This window comes from Arachis ipaensis, chromosome B05 (genome assembly GCF_000816755.2).
Source record: "Arachis ipaensis cultivar K30076 chromosome B05, Araip1.1, whole genome shotgun sequence".
NCBI classification, from domain to species: Eukaryota; Viridiplantae; Streptophyta; class Magnoliopsida; order Fabales; family Fabaceae; genus Arachis; species Arachis ipaensis.
This window is the reverse complement of record NC_029789.2, coordinates 120902223-120922266: the sequence shown is the minus strand read 5'-3', so window position 1 is coordinate 120922266 and position 20044 is coordinate 120902223. Positions and strand designations below refer to the sequence as shown.

Here is a 20044-nt window from a genome sequence, read left to right as displayed (position 1 = left end):
GCTGATAAACCCCAATTTTGTGGTTTATATTGTGTAGAATTCGGGAGGGTTTTGTCAATATTTCTCACACTTATTCACAAGAATTGCATGGTTTTGTGTTCGCTTCCTAATAATGCTTCATGATGAAAAACATGTTTTTTTTGCCTTAAAATTTCTATATTTTGATCCTCTTTTATTGTCATTCGATGCCGTGATGTATTTGTTGAGTGATTTCAGGAATTATAGGGCAAGAATGGCCTAGAAGAGAGAAAAAAAAACATGTACAAGAGGAAGGAACATGAAGATTTGGATTTTGGGAACTTCGCAAAGGGCGCGCACGCGCACGCGTGCATGAGAATAGGTGGAAGCGGTGCGCAAGGATGGACGCATCTGCGTAGATCAGAGAAATCCAATCGACGCGCACGCGCACATGGCGTGCACGCGTGGATCACAAAAGCAATCGGCGCGCATGCACGCATCACGCGCACACGCGGGAAGCTGCACGTGACCTCATTAAAGGAAATCGTGCCAGGTGATTTCTGAGGCTCATTAGGCCAAAATTCAAGCTGTTTCTACATGGAAAAGACCCAAGGATGCTAGGGGAAAAGGGAGGGGGATCAATCATTTTACACTTAGACACAATTTTAGTTAGTTTTTGGATTCTTGTTCTTCTAGAGAGAGAAACCCTTATTCTTCTCTATATCTAGTTTTAATTTGATCTTTCCTTGTTGAATTCTGAATTGGATCTTGTTAATTACTAGTTTTGATTGTTTAATTTGAATTTCTTAGTATAATTTTGCTTAGATCTTGTGTTATTTTTATGAATTCTTGTCATTTGTCACTTTATACCCATTGCTTGAATGTTGTGAATCTTGACTTGTTAATGTTACATTGATAATTTTTATGGTTAATTGTGTTGTTTGAATGATTGTATGTTGATAATTGTTAGTGGGTACTTGTTAGTTTCAATTTAATTGCAATTTGAACATGTCTTTTATTAGCGCTTACCATGTGTTTGATGAATTGTTTACTTTGATCATGGAGTAGTTCTCTTTACTCTTGGCCTAGGCTAAGGGAATTGGGTAAACTTGAGTCATTGGGTCTAATGAATTTGATGATTTGGGAACCCTTAGTGGTCAATTTGATAGCCATTGACACTAACCTACTACTAAGCCAATTAGTAGTGAGGTTAGACCTTATGGGTTGATGTTGACCAAACCATTTAACGTACTTCAAGTATAGAGGTAGACTTAATGAGTTTGGTTCCTCATAATTGTCAAGATATGGTTATTAGACAAGGATAGTGACCCCAATTCCCATGTCTAGTCAAGAGTTGCTTTTATCATTCATATTTGAAAACCCAAATTTCTAATTGTTTTATCTTAGTTATAGTTATCGTTTAGTTTTTGAAGTACAATTATATTGAATGTTATCTCATTAGTTTAGAATTGCTCACATCTTGCTTAGTTATTTGAATAGTTCTTGCATTTCAAGATTACTTGCTTGTTAAGATTTCTATTTTAAGTTCTTGCTCATGACTTACAACCCCGAATTTCTAACCAATGTTGAAGCACATGTTTGCCCATTCCTTGTGAGATGACCCGAAGTTTGAATACTTCGGTTACTTTTATTGGGGTTGAACTTGTGACAACCAAATTCCTTTCTAAATTTGATCCTCAAGGATTGTTGTTGGTAGAGCTATACTTGCAATGGGACCTTATTGAGAAATTCTATTCCAACGTAACCCTCGAGAGAGCATCAAATTTTTGGCGGCGTTACCGGGGAATGGTTGCAACATATGCCTTGATATTGGTTATGTGAATATGTGAATATTGTTAATAGTTTACTTTCTTTCAATACTTAGCTTTAGTTTAGATTTCTTTTGTTTGTGTGCTATGACTCCCAAGTTTGATGACTCGGTCTCAACCGAATTCTAGCTTAGTCGAGTTTGACCCTAAGATTGAAAGAACTTTGTTACACACTCGGCAAGCTAGACGGCGGTTGGATTATACGGCTAATACTTCTGCCTCTCTTGAGGAACATACCGAATCACTAGGCGGCACCGAAAGTGACTTGGAGTCCGCTACTTCCTATTCTTCTGTTGGCACTACTAATACATCTTTGCATCCTACAGGTGAACCATAAATGGAGGAGCCACGACGGATCACTTTGCATGAGGATTTGTCGTTTGTGCTCTAGCACCACACATTACACCGATCAATGCCATCAAATTCAAGAGGAGCATGCCCTTGTTGTAGCCAATGTGAACTATAACAACCGTCCGCCCTATCCTTCTCAAGGCCAAAACAACTACTCTCATGGTAGTAATCAAAATCAAGGGTGGAGGGACAATGCACAAGGGAGCAATCAAAACCAAAGATGGAACAACTCTTCTTCTCATTACAACAACAACCAATCTTCATCTCAATACCAACACAACAACAACAACCACCAAGCCAACCAAAATCACCACAACCAAAACCAAAACAACTACACCAAATACCAAGTACCACACCATAGACAACAATCCAATCAAACCTCTCCATCTTTCAACAATTAAGTTGATGAGCTTAGAGCCGCTATGGAGAAACGGGACGAGAGTAACAAGGCTCAATTTGATGCCTTGGCCGCTCAATTGGCTAACCTCACCAACATGTTTTTAAAAATGGCCATGTCAAACCAACCCTCAACCTCCAACAACAACACCAACCAACCCTCAAGCTCTTCTAATCTTCCATCCCAACCCCAACCAAATCCTAAGGGCGGTCTCAACGCCATCACTCTACGGTCGGGGACTACATTAGAGGAGATACCTCCAAGGGTCATGGAAGATATTCATGAGGAAGAAGCGGTTATTGAAGCTCCACATGAAGAAGAGGAGGTAGACAAAAGGCATGAGGAAGAAGGAGTAAGCCTCAAGGAACCCAAGAGGAAAGCTATAGTGGATGAGTCCATTCCTATTCCATTCCATTCCATGGTGAAGAAAGCAAAGAAAATGCCGAAATTTGATTTGAACATGCTTCAAGTGTTCAAGAAGGTTGAGGTAACCATACCCCTTCTTGATGCTATTCAACAAATTCCAAAATATGTAAAATTTTTGAAGGACTTGTGTACACACAAGGATAGGATTGGAGAATTGGAGACATTATCCTTGGGTAGTTCAATTTCTTCCTTGATGGAACCTATTCCAAAGAAATGTGGTGACCCTGGATCTTGTTTGGTGTCTTGTTGTATTGGTGGGCGCACTTTTCATGACTGTACGTGTGATCTAGGAGCTTGCGTAAGTATCATGCCATTGTCCATTTTTGCGCGGTTGAATTTAGCTCCGTTAAAGAAGTCGGCGGTGAAGTTTGCCTTAGCCGATAAAAGTGTGATCACGGTGATAGGAATAGCCGAAGATGTATTTGTGACGATCGAGTATTTGGTTTTTTCGGTTGACTTTTACATCCTTGAAATGCCTCCAACAGAAAATAGAAGCTCATCCTCCGTTCTACTTGGTAGACCCTTCCTTAATAGTGAGCTTTCGAGTAAAGAAGAAGAAAAGCTCCTAGATGTTCTGAGAAGGTACAAGAAGGCAATTGGTTAGAGCCTAGCTGATATTGTGGGATTGACCCTCGCAAGTGCATACATCGTATATTTCTCTAAGAGGGAGCTAGGCCGGTTAGGCAGCCACAAAGGAGGCACAACCCTACCATCCTTGATGTGGTAAAGAAGGAGGTCACTAGGCTACTTGATGTGGGTATTATATACCCAATTTCTGACAGTGAATGGGTGAGCCCGGTCCAGGTCGTTTCCAAGAAATCAGGCATCACTGCGGTTAAAAAGGATGATGGAGGAGTGGTCACCAAGAGAGTACAAAATGCGTGGCGCGTGTGCATCGACTATAGAAGATTGAACGCCGCTACAAGAAAGGACCACTACCCTTTGCCCTTTATCGATCAGATGTTGGACCATTTGGCGGGTAAATCCCATTATTGCTTTTTTGATGGATTCACTGGTTACTTCCAGATTCACATTGCTCCTGAAGATCAGGAAAAGACCACATTCACTTGCCCTTTTGGCACTTTTGCATACGAAAGGATGCCATTTGGACTATGTAATGCACTTGCTACTTTCCAGCGGTGTATGACGAGTGTCTTTTTCGATCTAATGGAGAATTATCTGGAAGTCTTTATGGATGACTTCAGTATTTATGGAACTTCATTTGATTGTTGCTTAGAGAACTTGGCCAAAGTCTTAGCTAGATGTGTTGCCACTAACCTTGTCTTGAATTTTAAAAAGTGTCACTTTATGGTAAGACAAGGTATAGTGTTGGGACATGTAGTTTCTCATGAAGGCATTTCTGTAAACCCGGCCAAGGTCAATATTATCACCACTTTACCTCACCCCTCATCTGTGAGGGAGATCCGCTCGTTTTTAGGATATGCAGGATTCTATAGTCGCTTTATCAAAGATTTCAGCAAGATTGCTTTGCCATTGTCGCACCTACTCCAAAAAGATGTGGACTTTGAGTTTGACAGTGAATGTGTGAAAGCGTTTGAAGAGCTAAGGAGAGTTCTTACCATAGCACCGATTGTGCGAGGCCCCGATTGGACGTTGCCATTCGAGATAATGTGCGATGCGTCAAACCATGCTGTAGGTTCCGTACTTGCACAACGCGTTGGTAAACTCCCTTATGTCATTGCTTACTCTTCTAAAACACTGGATGCAGCACAATCTAACTATACCACTACTGAAAAGGAACTCCTAGCTATTGTTCATGCTTTAGATAAATTCAGATATTATTTGCTAGGGTCAAAGATAGTGGTATACACGGATCATGCAGCTTTAATGTACTTATTGACAAAGAATGAGTCAAAGCCTAGACTCATACGTTGGATCTTGCTTTTGCGAGAATTCGACAATGAGATTAGGGACTGGAGTGGGTCTCAAAACCTGGTCGCGAATCATTTAAGCCGCATTGAGAATTTAAAATTTGACCCATTTCCGATCAATGACTCATTCCCATTGGATAGTTTGCATGCTGTGTCGGATAGCTTTCCTTGGTTTGCCCCAATGGCGAACTACTTGGTTGTAAAATTCTTTCCTCCAAACTTTTCTAAACACCAAAGGGATAAGTTGAGGAGTGATTCCAAATACTACATTTGGGATGACCCTCACTTGTGGAAGAGGGGCGTAGACCAAGTAATTCGAAGATGTGTTCCGGAATCTGAAATTCAACCCATTCTTGAAGCTTGCCATTCGTCCGAATGTGGTGGCCACTTTGGCCCACAAAGGACCGCTAAAAAGGTGTTGGATTGTGGATTCTGGTGACCAACCTTATTTAAGGATGCTAACCGGTTCTGTGTGTCTTGCCATCAGTGTCAGAAGTCGGGAAACACATCCCAAAGGGATGAGATGCCTCAGCAACCTATGTTATTCTGTGAGATATTTGATGTATGGGGCATTGATTTTATGGGACCATTTCCCAACTCAAGTGGGTATCTATATATTCTGTTAGCGGTTGACTACGTGTCAAAGTGGGTAGAAGCAATACCTACCCGCCTTGACGACGCCAATACCGTTGTTTCTTTTATTAGAAATCACATTGTATACCGTTATGGGTCGCCACGAGTAATTGTGAGCGACCAAGGATCGCACTTTTGTAACAAGAAAGTAGAGGCATTGCTCAAGCGCTATGGAGTGTCGCATAAGGTTGCTACTGCTTATCACCCACAGACCAATGGGCAAGCGAAAGTGTCCAACCGGGAGATTAAGAGAATCTTGGAGAAAGTGGTCAATCCATAAAGGAAGGATTGGAGCCTCCAGTTAGGAGATGCACTATGGGTGTATAGAACGGCCTACAAGACTCCGTTAGGGATGAGCCCCTTCTGGATCGTCTATGGTAAGGCGTGTCACCTTCTGGTGGAGATTGAGCATAGAGCCTATTGGGCGGTAAAGCAGTGCAACATGGATTTAGTCAAGGCGGGTGAAGCCAGGAAGTTACAGCTAGAGGAGCTCGAGTGTTTGAGGAACGAATCATATGAGAATGCCCAGATCTTCAAGGAAAAGACCAAAGCATTTCATGACCATCACATCCGGAAAAAGGATTTCCAAAAAGGTGATGAGGTCCTCCTCTACAACCCGAGGCTTAGATTCATTCCTGGAAAGCTCCGTTCTAGATGGGAAGGACCTTTCAAGGTAAAGAAGATAAAGTCCTATGGAGTGGTGAAGTTATTTGATCCTAAAAGTGAAGCAACTTTCAAGGTGAATGGACATAGAGTGAAGAAGTATCATGGCTACAAGCTCCCAAAAGAGCTAGAGGTGTTCCTATTGGCGGATGCACCTAAGGAAGGAGAAGCTTAAGCGACTGACTGTCCAACTTAAGGATGTTAAAGAAAAGTGCTTGGTGGGAGTCACCCCACCGTGGTAAGATCTTCCTTATGTATACCATCTAGTTTGTAGCTTTAAATTCTTGTGAATTTTGTGATTTCTTGATGTTGTTGATTGCATAGGATTGCTAGCCTTATTGTTCTTGTTGGATAGATAGGATGTTCATATAGTTTTCATCATTTTGGTATGGATGAATTATTGAAGTTAGAGAAAATGCGTTGTCTTGAATGGTGCATGAATTTATAAGTGTTTTCTTGCCTACTAGCTTAAACACCTGCCAAGAATGTGTTAGAGTAGCTTTTCCCTATGTTGAAAAAAAAAGGAAAAAGGAAAAAAAAGGCATCCGTGCGCCAGCGCACCGTGCGCGCGCCGCTGGTGCATTTCTAACTCCTGGGCCAAAAACTCGAGAGTCATGCCCACTTTATGCCCATCTCGCACCAGGCGCCCACGCGTCCGCGTGCTTCACGCCTGCGCACCCTTTGTAATTTCACCATCAACACGCAAGCGCACTGTGCGCGCGCGCGCCGATGGTGCTACATAAACTCTCTGGTACAAAAACCAGAGACTTGTGCCACACTTGTGCCCAGCCTGTGCCCATACCGATGCGTCCACGCACTGCGCGTGTCCGCGTCGGTCATCAACCCAATCAGGCACGCGTCCGCGCGCCTGTGCTGCATGACTACCCTGGTACAACTCACCCGAGAGTTGCGCCTACTTGGTGCCAACTTCGTGCCAGGGGCACAACTGACCTCACGCGTGCGCGCCTTGGACGCGTACGCGTCCTTCGCTTTGCCCTCACCAACGCGCCAGCGCATCGTGTGTGCGCGCGCCGGTTTCGCGAACCAGTTTAAAAGCTGGCGCGCCCTGTTCTATCCCTCTTTCTCACCTCTTTTCTTATCTTCTTCTACTTCTTCCTTCTCCATCATCCTTTTTCTCTCCTTTTTCTTCCACAATCCACCACCACCGTCTCCGACTACTCACCGGTGACCACCACCACTTCTGGTAGCCTTACATCTCTTCTATCTCTCTCTCATCTTCACAAAAGAAACTTCTTCCATATCTCCTTTATTAATTTCTTTGCATTATTTCTTCTTCTAGTTAGATTCTTCTTGTTGCTTTGCTTATTTCTTTTTTTAGTTGTATGATTATACTATTTGCTTTTTGTTTGTTTACTTGTCCTTTTTCTTGCTTTTCCATGGATGTTGAATTTGAGTTTTAATTTGCCTTAATGGATATTCTTGATTGTTTTTCATTATCTTTGCCAATTAGTGATGTTATGTGATGATTGATATTTTATTTTTGGCTTCAAATTGGTTGAGTATCTCATAATTGCTCATTGCTTAATAATTGCACGCCAAGTGTTTGAGGAAATACATGAATACCATTTGGGTTTATTTTAATCATGTACTTTTAATTTGGTGCCTCCTACTCATTCACTTGCTCTCTTCTAAATGCATTGAGTTCACTTTGCTTATCACTTGCTAATTAGATACTCATTGAACATGACTTGCTCTTTGTTATGGATGCTTAAGATTATTCTTCTCATGCCTTATTGCATGCTTTACTACCTCTTGCATCCCATGCCAAGTGTTGTGACCCATGCCTCTATAATCACTTTGTTGCACTACTTATTTTGGGCACTATCCTTCACTTGCATGCTTTTGTTAAAATGATTCTTTGGGTTTAATATTTTCCTGTTTCCTTCCTTTCTCAGGATGGCCACCAAGAGAGGCAAGGTGAAAGCTTCAAGGAAACCAGCCGTAAAGAGGGCACCCCAAAGATCAAACTCCAAGGCGCACCCTTCATTAGGAGCCAAACCCCTCTCTAAGAAGGCAAAGGCACCCACTCCTATTGATGAGAAAGAGAAGAGCAAACCGGCAAAAGATTCTTTAAGATTCCCCAACCGCTTCTGTGAACTTGTGTTCCCCGCCATGGTTGAGAGGAACTATCATGCCGAGCATCTACTCGCTCCGCCGGACAAGGTTGCTCCTTGTATTTTACCCCGCATTGAACGGCGAGGATGAGAGTTCCTTCTGAGAAAACCACAAGAGGTCAACCTTTCATGGGTGGTAGAATTCTACACTAACTACCATCTTCCTTCCCTTCAATCAGTATACATGCGCCAGAAGCAAGTCACAATTTCAGAAGAGGCTATTCAGCAAGTACTTAATGTCCTACCAGTACCAAGTGATATGGATGGTTACCAAGAGGTCTTACGTCAGTGAGAAAAGTTTGGGTTTGATTGGGACTCGATCCTCCAAGTCATTGCTGAGCCAGAGACATTTTGGACCCATGGTCGACTCCGGATGAGGCCCAAATGCATTAACGCTCGCTTTCTCACTGTAGAAGCTAGAGCTTGGGCCCAGATCCTATCTCACTATGTGCTACCTAGCACCCACAAGTTGTCCGTCACGGCGGATCTCGCTTTGCTTGTTTGGTGTGTTCTCACGGAGAGACCGGTGAATATTCCGCTTCTTGTCAAGCAAGCGATGGGACAGGTCCACGCCCAGGGTAATTTGCCATTTCCAGCATTGGTATCCGATTTAGTTGCTGCTGTGGGTGTTCCTTGGGAAGACATGGACACAAAGGCTATCATTCCGGCTAAGGGCGATGTGGTCCCAAGTGGAAAATATTTACATCTTCCCATGAACAACCCAAGCCTTGACATAGCCCTCCCATCTACTATTTCTTCCACCTCATCATCACCACCACGTCAAAGATCCACACATAAAAGAATAGAAGATCTACACCGGAAGTTTGATAGATATGAGCGGCGCAATCAACGCCTATACTCCTACATCAAGAAGCTTCTGCGTTGTGTTACCCATAGCATGGAGGAACTCGAAATATTCACATCCACCTCAAACCCAAATGATGGGAGCTCTGATGGAGGGGATAGTGAAGGTTCCGGTCCCGACCGTCCTTTGCACATCGTTGGTGGCACGGAGGACCGTGCTAAATTCTAAGTGTGGGGAGGTCGTTCGACCGATCTCCATGGGTAACAATCTCTTTCTTTCAACACCCATGGATTTATCTTTTGCTTAGTAGATAGTACATTGCATGTGTAGTTAGTTTTGCTTGTAAATACTCCTTGCATAATAGTCAGTTTCTATAGAGTTGCTTGGTCAAGATAATAACTTCTTCCCAAAGAAACTATGTTTTGGGGTACCCTACCAAATTTTGAAAAACTTTTTGCAATAAACTTGCTTTAAGAATATATTTTGGAACATAGTGATTGAGCTAAGAACACAAGCATGTAAGTTTTGAGCCTATTGTATGGTTACATCTTCTAACCATTATTTCCCATTCTTGTGTGCATTATTCTCTCTCTATGATTGTAATCCTTGCTTTGTCTGATTCTATATGTCCATTACTTTGTGTATAAATGCATTTACATGATTGAGGCCATCATTTCAATAGTCACTTTTCCCAAACGGCCTTAACCCTTTTATCTACCATTGCTAACCAATTTTGAGCCTATGGTAAACCCTCTTTGTTCTTAAAAAGAGCACATCAACAACCCTAAGCGAAAAACAATGATTGTCCCTAAATTTGGATCCTTGATTAGCTTAGGTAAGTGGAGGTGTGTATCAATTAATTGGGAGGGTGTACTTGGGAAATTTGGGTAGATATAAATAGGTGTATTGTAGTTGTAATTGAAGATTCTAGGATTTGGGAACATACTCATGTATTGAATGATTGAACCATATACATTGAAAATTTTGTACATGAAACCCCAAGAGAAAGGGGACCAAAAAAAAATATTAATAATAAAAATAATAGAGAGCTATGAAAGGGGACAAAAATGCCCCAAGACAAAGTAATAAAAACAATGCATATGGGATGTGAATTGAAAAGAATGCATGAGTATGCAAAAAAGTGAAACTCAAGGGTAGCTAGGTAATGTATTATAGTTGTATAGGTTTTCTATGTGTCTAGTGGGATCCTAGGTTAATCAAGGACTCAAATTTTAAGCTCACTTGACCATATACATCCTTACCTTCACCCTAGCCCCATTACAACCCATGAATAAGACCTCATGATACTTGTAAGCATGCATAAAGTAATTGTTGATTGTTAGATGAAGGATAAATCTTGGAAAGCATGAGTAGGAAAGGATTGAGTGACAAACCCTATACACTCAAGCGAATAGAGCAGATACACTTCCAGTGAAGGTTCGATGCTCAACTCCATGTTCCCGGCTTTCACAAGCGCTCATCTAGCAAGTTATATGCACTTCATGTTGATGTTCAATTTGGTAGGATTCATGAACCACATAGCATTTTCACCCCGTATGCTCATATGTGTTCTTGGAGGATAGATTTACCCTTGACCAAGTAGATAGATGATTTTACTTTAGTTGCATGCATTCATTTAGGAAATTGCATTTCATAAACCCTTTCTTACCATGATCATTGGTCTTTTTATTTTAAGCATGAGGACATGCTTGGTTTAAGTGTGGGGAGATTTGATAAACCCCAATTTTGTGGTTTATATTGTGTAGAATTCGGGGAGTTTTGTCAATATTTCTCACACTTATTCACAAGAATTGCATGGTTTTGTGTTCTCTTCTTAATAATGCTTCATGATGAAAAATATGTTTCTTTTGCCTAAAAATTGCTATATTTTGATCTTCTTTTATTGCCATTCGATGTCGTGATGTATTTGTTGAGTGATTTCAGGAATTATAGGGCAAGAATATCCTAGAAGAGAGAAAGAAAGCATGTACAAGAGGAAGGAACACGAAGATTTAGATTTTGGAAACTTCGCAAAGGGCGCGCACGCGCACTGCACGCGCACGCGTGCATGAGGATATCTGGAAGCGGCACGCAAGGATGGATACATCCGCGCGGATCAAAGAAATCCAATCGACGCGCATGCGCACATGGCGTGCACGCGTGGATCACAAAAGCGATCGGCACGCACGCGCGGGAAGCTGCACGTGATCTCATTAAAGGAAATCGTGTCTGGCGATTTCTGAGGCTCATTAGGCCCAAATTCAAGCTGTTTCTGCATGGAAAAGACCCAAGGATGCTAGGGGGAAAGGGGGATCAATCATTTTACACTTAGACACAATTTTAGTTAGTTTTTGGGTTCTTGTTCTTCTAGAGAGAGAAACCTTTATTCCTCTCTAGATCTAATTTTAATTTGATCTTCCCTTGTTGAATTCTGAATTGGATCTTGTTAATTACTAGTTTTGATTGTTTAATTTGAATTTCTTAGTATAATTTTGCTTAGATATTATGTTAGTTTTATGAATTCTTGTCATTTGTCACTTTATACCCATTGCTTGAATGTTGTGAATCTTGACTTGTTAATGTTACATTGATGATTTCTATGGTTAATTATGTTGTTTGAATGATTGTATGTTGATAATTGTTAGTGGGTACTTGTTAGTTTCAATTTAATCGCAATTTGAACATGTCTTTTATTAGCGGTTACCATGTGTTTGATGAATTGTTTACTTTGATCATGGAGTAGTTCTCTTTACTCTTGGCCTAGGCTAAGGGAATTGGGTAAACTTTATTCATTGGGTCTAATGGATTTGATGATTTGGGAACCCTTAGTGGTCAATTTGATAGCCATTGACACTAACCTACTACTAAGCCAATTAGTAGTGAGGTTAGACCTTATGGGTTGATGTTGACCAAACCATTTAACGTACTTCAAGTATAGAGGTAGACTTAATGAGTTTGGTTCCTCATAATTGTCAAGATATGGTTATTAGACAAGGATAGTGACCCCAATTCCCATGTCTAGCCAAGAGTTGCTTTTATTATTCATATTTGAAACCCAAATTTCTAATTATTTTATCTTAGTTATAATTATCGTTTAGTTTTTGAAGTACAATTATATGGAATATTATCTCATTAGTTTAGAATTGCTCACATCTTGCTTAGTTATTTGAATAGTTCTTGCATTTCAAGATTACTTGCTTGTTAAGATTCCTATTTTAAGTTCTTGCTCATGACTTACAACCACGGATTTCTAACCAATGTTGAAGCACATGTTTGCCCATTCCTTGTGAGACGACCCGAGATTTGAATACTTCGGTTACTTTTATTGGGGTTGAACTTGTGACAACCAAATCTCTTTCTAAATTTGATCCTCGAGGATTGTTGTTGGTAGAGTTATACTTGCAACGGGACCTTATTGAGAAATTCTATTCCAACGTAACCCTCGAGAGAGAATCAAATTTTTGGCGCTGTTGCCGGGGAATGGTTGCAATATATGCCTTGATATTGGTTATGTGAATATGTGAATATTGTGAATAGTTTACTTTCTCTCAATGTGCTCTTCCTTTATATCAAACGAAATCTGGTAAGGGCTCGCATCTCGCTCCCCAGTTTCGTGCCCTAGATTTCTGGGTATTTTGAGTTTGGTTTTTGAGCAATTTTTGTGGTTTTGCTTGTTTAGGTGGTCTCTAGTAGCGGGTAATTGTTGGATTTTACCCCTAATATCATTGAGTAAGGTAAGGTTTCACTAAATCCTTGTGTTTAGTTATTTTGTGTACCTTAGGTTTTGATTTTGGTGATATATTTGTTGTTAGTTTGAACTTTGGTGTTTGTGGGAGTTGGTTGAGGCTTTGGATCAAGTTTGGTGGCTTCATTTTGGTGTTGGAGCATTTGGGAATCGGCCAAGATATGGTTTTGGATTCCTTTATGTAATATGTAATATTTCTGGAAACTTAGGCTAGTTGACCTTAAGATAGGATTGAATGTTTTGGGTGTATATTTAATTGTATGTGATTTTGGTGTGTGAGGATAACTTCTATGATGATGATGATGATATAGAGTTTTGAGATGAGGAATATGTGAATTTGAGGATGATTGTTGGCATTTAATTATAATTGATGAGGGATTGATAATTATTGAAATTGTTGAGGATTTGTAGTGATTGTTCATATTGTTGATGGTTGATATTGATTATGAGTGATATGATGGTTGTTGATGTTGATGAAATTGAGGATGAATGTTGATATTTGTTATGGTTGTTGAGAGTTGTTGGTATTGTTGATGATTATGGATGAGTTGTGTTGATTATGATAAATGATGGTGTTGGTGTATGATGTAGGAGTTGGGTAATGATGATTTTTTAGGATTGTTAATGATTGATGGGGTTTGTTGATGTTAATAAGGTTAATGGAAAGTGAAAACTACGAATTTGGTTGGATTTGGGATTGTTGAATGGTTTAGAAGGTTGTTTGATTGATAAAATGGTTGAAGTAGTGTTTGGTATGAATTTTGGGCTATTTTGGTATGGTTGAAATGTGTTTGATTTGGTATTGGATTGAGGTTTGGTTAAAAAAAATTGAGTTTTTGAGATTTTGGGTAAAAACAGATTTTTGATGATTTGCTTTAAATTAAAGTTCATTGAAAACTCTTCAAATCGATATAAAGTTTGTAAAATTTGGAATTTTGTAGAGGAAGTTATGATCATTCAAAGTTTGGGGTCAAAATCTGAAATTCTTTAGAGTTGCAGAATTTTGTGATTTCTGGTATGTGCGCACGCACAGCCTTGTGAGCACGCACAACCTTGTAAAATTTTAATCCTGTGCGCACGCACAGCCTTGTGCGTACGCACAGCCTTGTGCGTACGCACATGCAGGGAAGGGCATACTGGTTGCAGCGCTAACACAGCCTGTGCACGCACACACCAATGAGGTTTTAGAACCTGTGCGCACGCACGAGTTGGGAAATTTAATGCCTATGCGTACGCACACCTCTATGTGCACGCACACATCTTAAAAATCTTCTGGGCGTGCGCGCGCACACCCCTGTGCGACGCACACGTCCTATTTTATAACTTAAACCTTGTTTTTAAACTATTTCACTTTTCCAACTAGATTGTATACTTCTAGGACACCATTTAAAGACTCTTGGGCTAATTTTTGGGCATTGGAACATGGGAAGGGCCTTAGGAGAATTTATTTGGTGTTACTTTGAAAAGTTAGCAGACGGAGGTTTAGGATTCTGGTGTATTGAGCATGAGTCTGGTTGAAAGAGAGGGAAGAGTAGTGAACTTGGTGATTACTGACAACGGATGTGAGAAATTGGTGAATTGATGAGTTCGGAATGGAATTGCTTATGATGAGTCTGAGAAATATGAATGTTTAAGGATGTTAATGGAATGATGATCTTGATGAATGTTGAGACTTGATAATTGAAAGTGATTTGAGATGAGAAATAATGATGAATTGAGGTTGATGGACTTGTTGATGAGGATAGTGAGCCAGGCATTATATCCATGGAATGATTTGTAATGAATTATATGTTGTTGTTGTTGTTTTCCTTCTCTGCCGCAAGAGTGCGCCAGGTACTATATCCTCGGATTGAGCATGCAAGTATGCCAGACACTATATCCTCGGAACTGTAGTGTGCCAGGCACTATATCCTAGGAACAAAAGCGTGATAGGCGCTATATCGTTGGAAGTGGCAGAAAAAGCGACATCCGAAAGGATGTGTCGGGTGGCATTTATAGACCGACAAGTGATATCACGAGACAATAGGATAGACATTCATCATATGCATATCCTAATTGCTTGTTTGCTTTGCTTACTTGAGTTTGCCTAATTATATAGTATGCCTACTTGTTTCTTTAATTAATTGTTATATATTTGAATATTACTTGTGTTTTCCTTGCTTGTATTATCTGTGTTTATCTGGTTTTGGGGAGGTTAGGTAGGCGGTGGCGATGGGATTGCAAGGAGGTTGGAGTGGCGAAGGCTGTGGGATATAGCGGTGTGATTAGTATTAGTTAGAATTTTCCTAAGTTTAGATAACCCGATTTATGGTGTAAGTTCGATATTTATTTTATTATATTTGTTCTAAGCTTGAATATCGGTTTGATGTGAAGTTCTAGAATTGCTTTTGGCGTCCCGAAGCCTTATATCTTACATATTGGGTACTGTTACCATACTGAGAACCTCCGGTTCTCATTTCATACCTTGTTGTTTTTCAGATGCAGGTAGCAGCCCACCTCGGTGAGTTGCCTAGATGGTGACAGAAGCGGAGGATCCGGATACCTTTTGAGTCTCTTGATTTATTTTGCTATACATCTCTCAGTTTTGTATTTTGTTTAGTCTAGAGGCATGTATTGAGAGAACAAAACTTGTATAAGCTACTTTTACTGTCTGGGTTCATGTATGGTCTGTATATGGCTAGCCGGCTTAAACTCCGCAAGCCGTGTCTAGATTCTTATGATATTATACTATGATATTTTGTCATACCGTATCTACAACTTGTGCTTTAAGTTAGTAGCTTCGCTAGTACATTTTGTGCTTTTCAAATTCTGTTTTTGAGCTATCTCCTTCATCAAGCTTCTAGGTTATACTATTCCTTCTATATATATATATATATATATATTAGAAATGTCGCAATCTCTGATTAACCTTTGCTTTACGACACGAGGTAAGGCTTAGGCTAATTAGGGTGTTACAGTATGGTTCTGGTTTCTCGTATTTAATATATAATGTCTTGTGAAAATTTAGGTTAGATGATCATAGGATAGGTTGGAATGCATGATTGTGTTAAATGTTTAATATCCTTGATGATGATTGTTGATTTGGGTTGGGTATGAATTTTGGCAATTGATGTTGTGGTGAGAATGTATTGATACATGATGATTTTAATGATGGTTTAATGATGATTAATAAGTTAGTGATTAACCTTTGCTTTACGACGCGAGGTAAAGCTTAGGCTAATTAGGGTGTTACAAGTAGATTGAAGCATTGTGGCCTCTGCAGACAGCTCGGACACACTCATAGGAGTTGCCCTCAACGAACCTCCACGGCTGGAGGTGATGCATAAATGTCATGATGTCGTTGGTTTTGTTTCTGTTGCTCCTTTTGTATCTGTGTTGTCTTTATTTTAGTTAATGTTGTCTTTGCGATGAAGTTTTTACTATTCTGTCTTTATTTTATGTGTTGCTTTATGTAATTGTCATTCTCTTGAGTAAAGTTAATTTCATTATGTTTGTCATTCAATGTATGATGTGCCATCTAAACATGAAATAGTGAAATACTGAAATAAGCAAAGTTGAAAAGTCATTCATATAATAAAGTTAGAATACAATAAGTATATGCAACTAAACATGACTAAGAAACGGTAGATGGTTATACAAATAATATAATCATAAGTAGATGCTACTAAACATAAATAAGAAATGGTACATGGTCATACAAATAACATAGTCATGAGTACATGAAACAAAACATAAATAAGCAACTAATGATCCCGCTCTTCATCATCATCGTTGTGGCGTCGTCCCCAAATGGTCCAAGGAGATGCGAGCCTGTACCACACCGAGCAGGCCGCTTTACTCTAGCAAGCCTCTCAGGCTGATGTGTAGGACGATTAGCTAGCAGACCCACTCCAAATGCAGATGAAGGCATCCCTCCCATGGTGAACTAAGTGTCATACAAACTGCCTGTAGGCTCGTTAAGGTCTACCGCCAACTATGGGTGGTACTCAGTCATCTGAGGTTGAATCTCTGTCATTTGTGGCTGGTAGAGCAAAGCCTGAGGCTGAACCTTTGGCATCTGTGGATGGTACCCTTGAACCTTTGGCATCTGCGAATGGTACCCTTGAACTTCTTCCAACTACGGATGGTACTCTGGAATCTAAGATTATGACGTTTGATGTTGGTAACGTTGAGCATCGTCATCCCGTATGATCACCGCGAAGTTGGCGTAGAGCTGTGATCTGCCAACATAATCGTCCATGTCTATGGTGAATGTAGTGGTGGTTAAGTCAGCATACATCTGGGTGTTACTCATGGAATCAAGGTTTGGAAAACCGGACCGGTCATCAAACCGCTCTAGCTACTGGTTCACTGCTTCATTGGTCCAACCGGTTCAACCGGTGGTTTAACCGGAAAAACCGTTTCTGAATAAAATAATAAATAAATTATATACAAACATCATAAAATATAACAAAATCACTAACAACAGTAGTCCTAGGAGGAACATACTTAATCACCACAGAACCAGCACCAATCTTAGCACATTCACCAACCTTAATGTTCCCCAAAATACAAGTCCCTGAACCAATCAAAACCCCATCACCAATCTTTGGATGCCTATCACCAGAAGCTTTATCAGTTCCACCCAAAGTCACACTATGTAAAATTGACACAATGTTACCAATCACTGCAGTTTCACCAACCACTAATCTAGTTACATGATCAAGCAGAATCCTGCTTCCAATCTTAGCACCGGGATGAATACCAACCGCAAAAATCTCGGAAACTCGGTTCTGGATCATAACTGCCAAGACTTTTCTTCCTTGAAGCCATAGCTTATGAGCAACTCTATGAGATTGGCATGCTAAGAAGCCTTTGAAGTTCAAGAAGCAATGCACATGGTTTATGCAAGCAGGGTCTCTTTCCTTAACTGCTTTGAGATTATCCTTCATAGAATCCATGATTTCTTGGTCAGATTTCAAGATCCCAACAAAAAGATCAAAGAGTGTGTTACTTGGAAGGCTTGCACTGCTTAATAAAACATATATGAAATTAAAAACAGCCACAGTAATGAACATTAACAATTTTGCCTACACAATGAACATTAATAATTCTGGCTACAGCAATTCTGCCTATAGCAATTTAGCCAGTCAATAATTATGCAAAACCGAGTAAGTTTCCAGCATTAACAAAGTACAAAATAGAGTAACAAATTTCAGCTTATTTAGCAAAGGAACGAACAGAAATTGGGCAACAAATTTCAGCTTATTTACAAAACCCCACCGAAAAGCTTTTTATTAGTTCAAAATAATCAATACGTAGAATCAGAGCAAGTGATTGCCGAGATTCGCGCGGGAACATACACTTAGAGTAACAAATTTGAGCAGAGGGCGACGAGCAGGACGAATCCAATGGAGGATGGGAAGAACTTACTTTCCCATCAGGCAGTGAAACAGCAGACTCAGTTCCAGAATAAATAATCACCCTAACCTTCAAATCAATAACTATTTCAACAAAAATTCAGAAACATCATACAAAAAAAAATTAAAAAATGGCAGCAGCAGGCCAGCAACATAACAAATCCATTTCAATAACATAATTTCAACAACATAAGTTCACAGCCACAGTTCACATTCCACAGAGATTAAATTGACCAGCCACAGCCACAGTTCACACTTCACAGAGGAAGTTCACACTTCACAGAGTATCAATTTCATGCAAGATTTCTACCGGGGTCGATGGAAGAACATGAGCAGAGGCGAAGAACAAAGAAGATAAGCAGAGGACGAGTCACTCACCTGGGGTCGATGGAGGGCTACCGATGCTGAGTGTTGACTGTTGAGGACCGCGCAATGGAGATGGAGGGCTACCGGTGTTGACTGCGTGCTGCGGTGCTGGTGTTGAGAAGATGAGCAGAGGATGGAGATGGAGGGCTACTGGGCAGGAACCAGGCGAAGGCGACGATGGAGATTGGAGGGTTACTGGGGCTGAGGATGGCGACACCAGGGAAGGAAGGATGGCGACAGGGGGGCTATGGTTCAAGGCGGCTAGGGTTCTCTGTTGGAGATGATTCAGAAAGGGGGAATGAATGAATGGGGTCGGGGAAAGAAAGGGGGGTGGGGTGCTCCTCGAGCGGGTCGGGTCGGGTTCGGTTTTTTATTTTTTTTAAAAATTATAAAACGGCGTCGTTTAGCATAACCGGCCGGTCACCGGTTCGGTCTAACCGGCCGGTTTTTGGCCGGTTCGCTGGTTCGTAAGTGGTTTTTGTTTAGACGGTTTTCATATGAGGACCGGACCGTTTGTAGTGCCAGTTCGCGGTTAAACCGGTCGAACCGGCCGATCCGGTCCGATTTTTAGAACCTTGCATGGAATATCTGAGTGCTCAAAGCATGGGTAAACATACCCCCTGAGTCTTAACCTCCGGCTCCCCAATGAGGATATCACCTTTCCCAATTGCTACGACCCCCGGTCCAGCATCCCGACGTCTCGCACGTCCACGAAGCACACGTTGGTCAGCCTGTCCTCCACCATCACCACCAACTTTCTCATCCTGCATTATCTCATTCAGCCATCACCATTCCCAGTCAGTAGCTCATGTACCGATGCGTCGTCGCCTCTCCACACGTCTGTTATCAGGAACATCTGGTACAGGTACCCTAGCGGGCGCCTGTGACGACCCTCTCTGGATGGCATCGTCCAGAATCTCCTTCGCCCTGGAATTAGCAAATAAGGCATCTGGCGACAGAAACCTGTGGGCTACACGATACCACCAATCCAGGAACTCCCCCAACGGACCTGGATCACCCACTCTCTAGATACTCAAAACAGAATCAATTCTGTTATCCCAATGCAAATGTCATGTCTGAAAATAACCCGGGAACCACCTATTCCCACCCCTATCGTCCTTGCCATGAAGCCAGTCTATGTTTAGGGCTGGTTCAGGCACATGCTGAATGCCACCAAGCTGTGGAAACACCCTATCCACATGATGCCACTCAATCACGGCGAAATATATCAGACTAGTGACCGCCCGACATAATTGATTGTGCTCCTCAGCTAGAATCTCCGGATGAACAACGGCAAACATGTCTAGCCCAACATAACGCTCCCACACAATCTGCAAATGACAATAGAATCTACCAACAGTACACTATATACTAAACATGTCGGCGAAAGAGTAATGTAACTTCGAAATAGACACAAACAACTTACATCTCGACCACCCAACCCA

The 20044-nt window shown here is 41.0% G+C and overlaps 1 protein-coding gene across 2 annotated transcripts; it reads right to left on the bottom strand.

Annotated features, from left to right (window-relative positions):
- On the bottom strand, positions 534-18310 carry LOC107642029 (serine acetyltransferase 3, mitochondrial-like). 2 transcript variants are annotated; one of them, XM_021124359.1, is made up of 4 exons: positions 18247-18310; positions 17339-17841; positions 4649-4651; positions 534-545 (listed from the first exon to the last, which is right to left on the bottom strand). In XM_021124359.1, the coding sequence occupies exons 1-4, from the start codon at positions 18252-18254 to the stop codon at positions 541-543; spliced, it is 519 nt and encodes a 172-aa protein (XP_020980018.1). In that variant the 5' UTR covers positions 18255-18310; the 3' UTR covers positions 534-540. The 2 variants fall into 2 exon arrangements, with proteins under 2 accessions (XP_020980018.1, XP_016200850.1); XM_016345364.2 differs by lacking the exons at positions 534-545; positions 4649-4651 and having other exon boundaries at positions 17222-17841.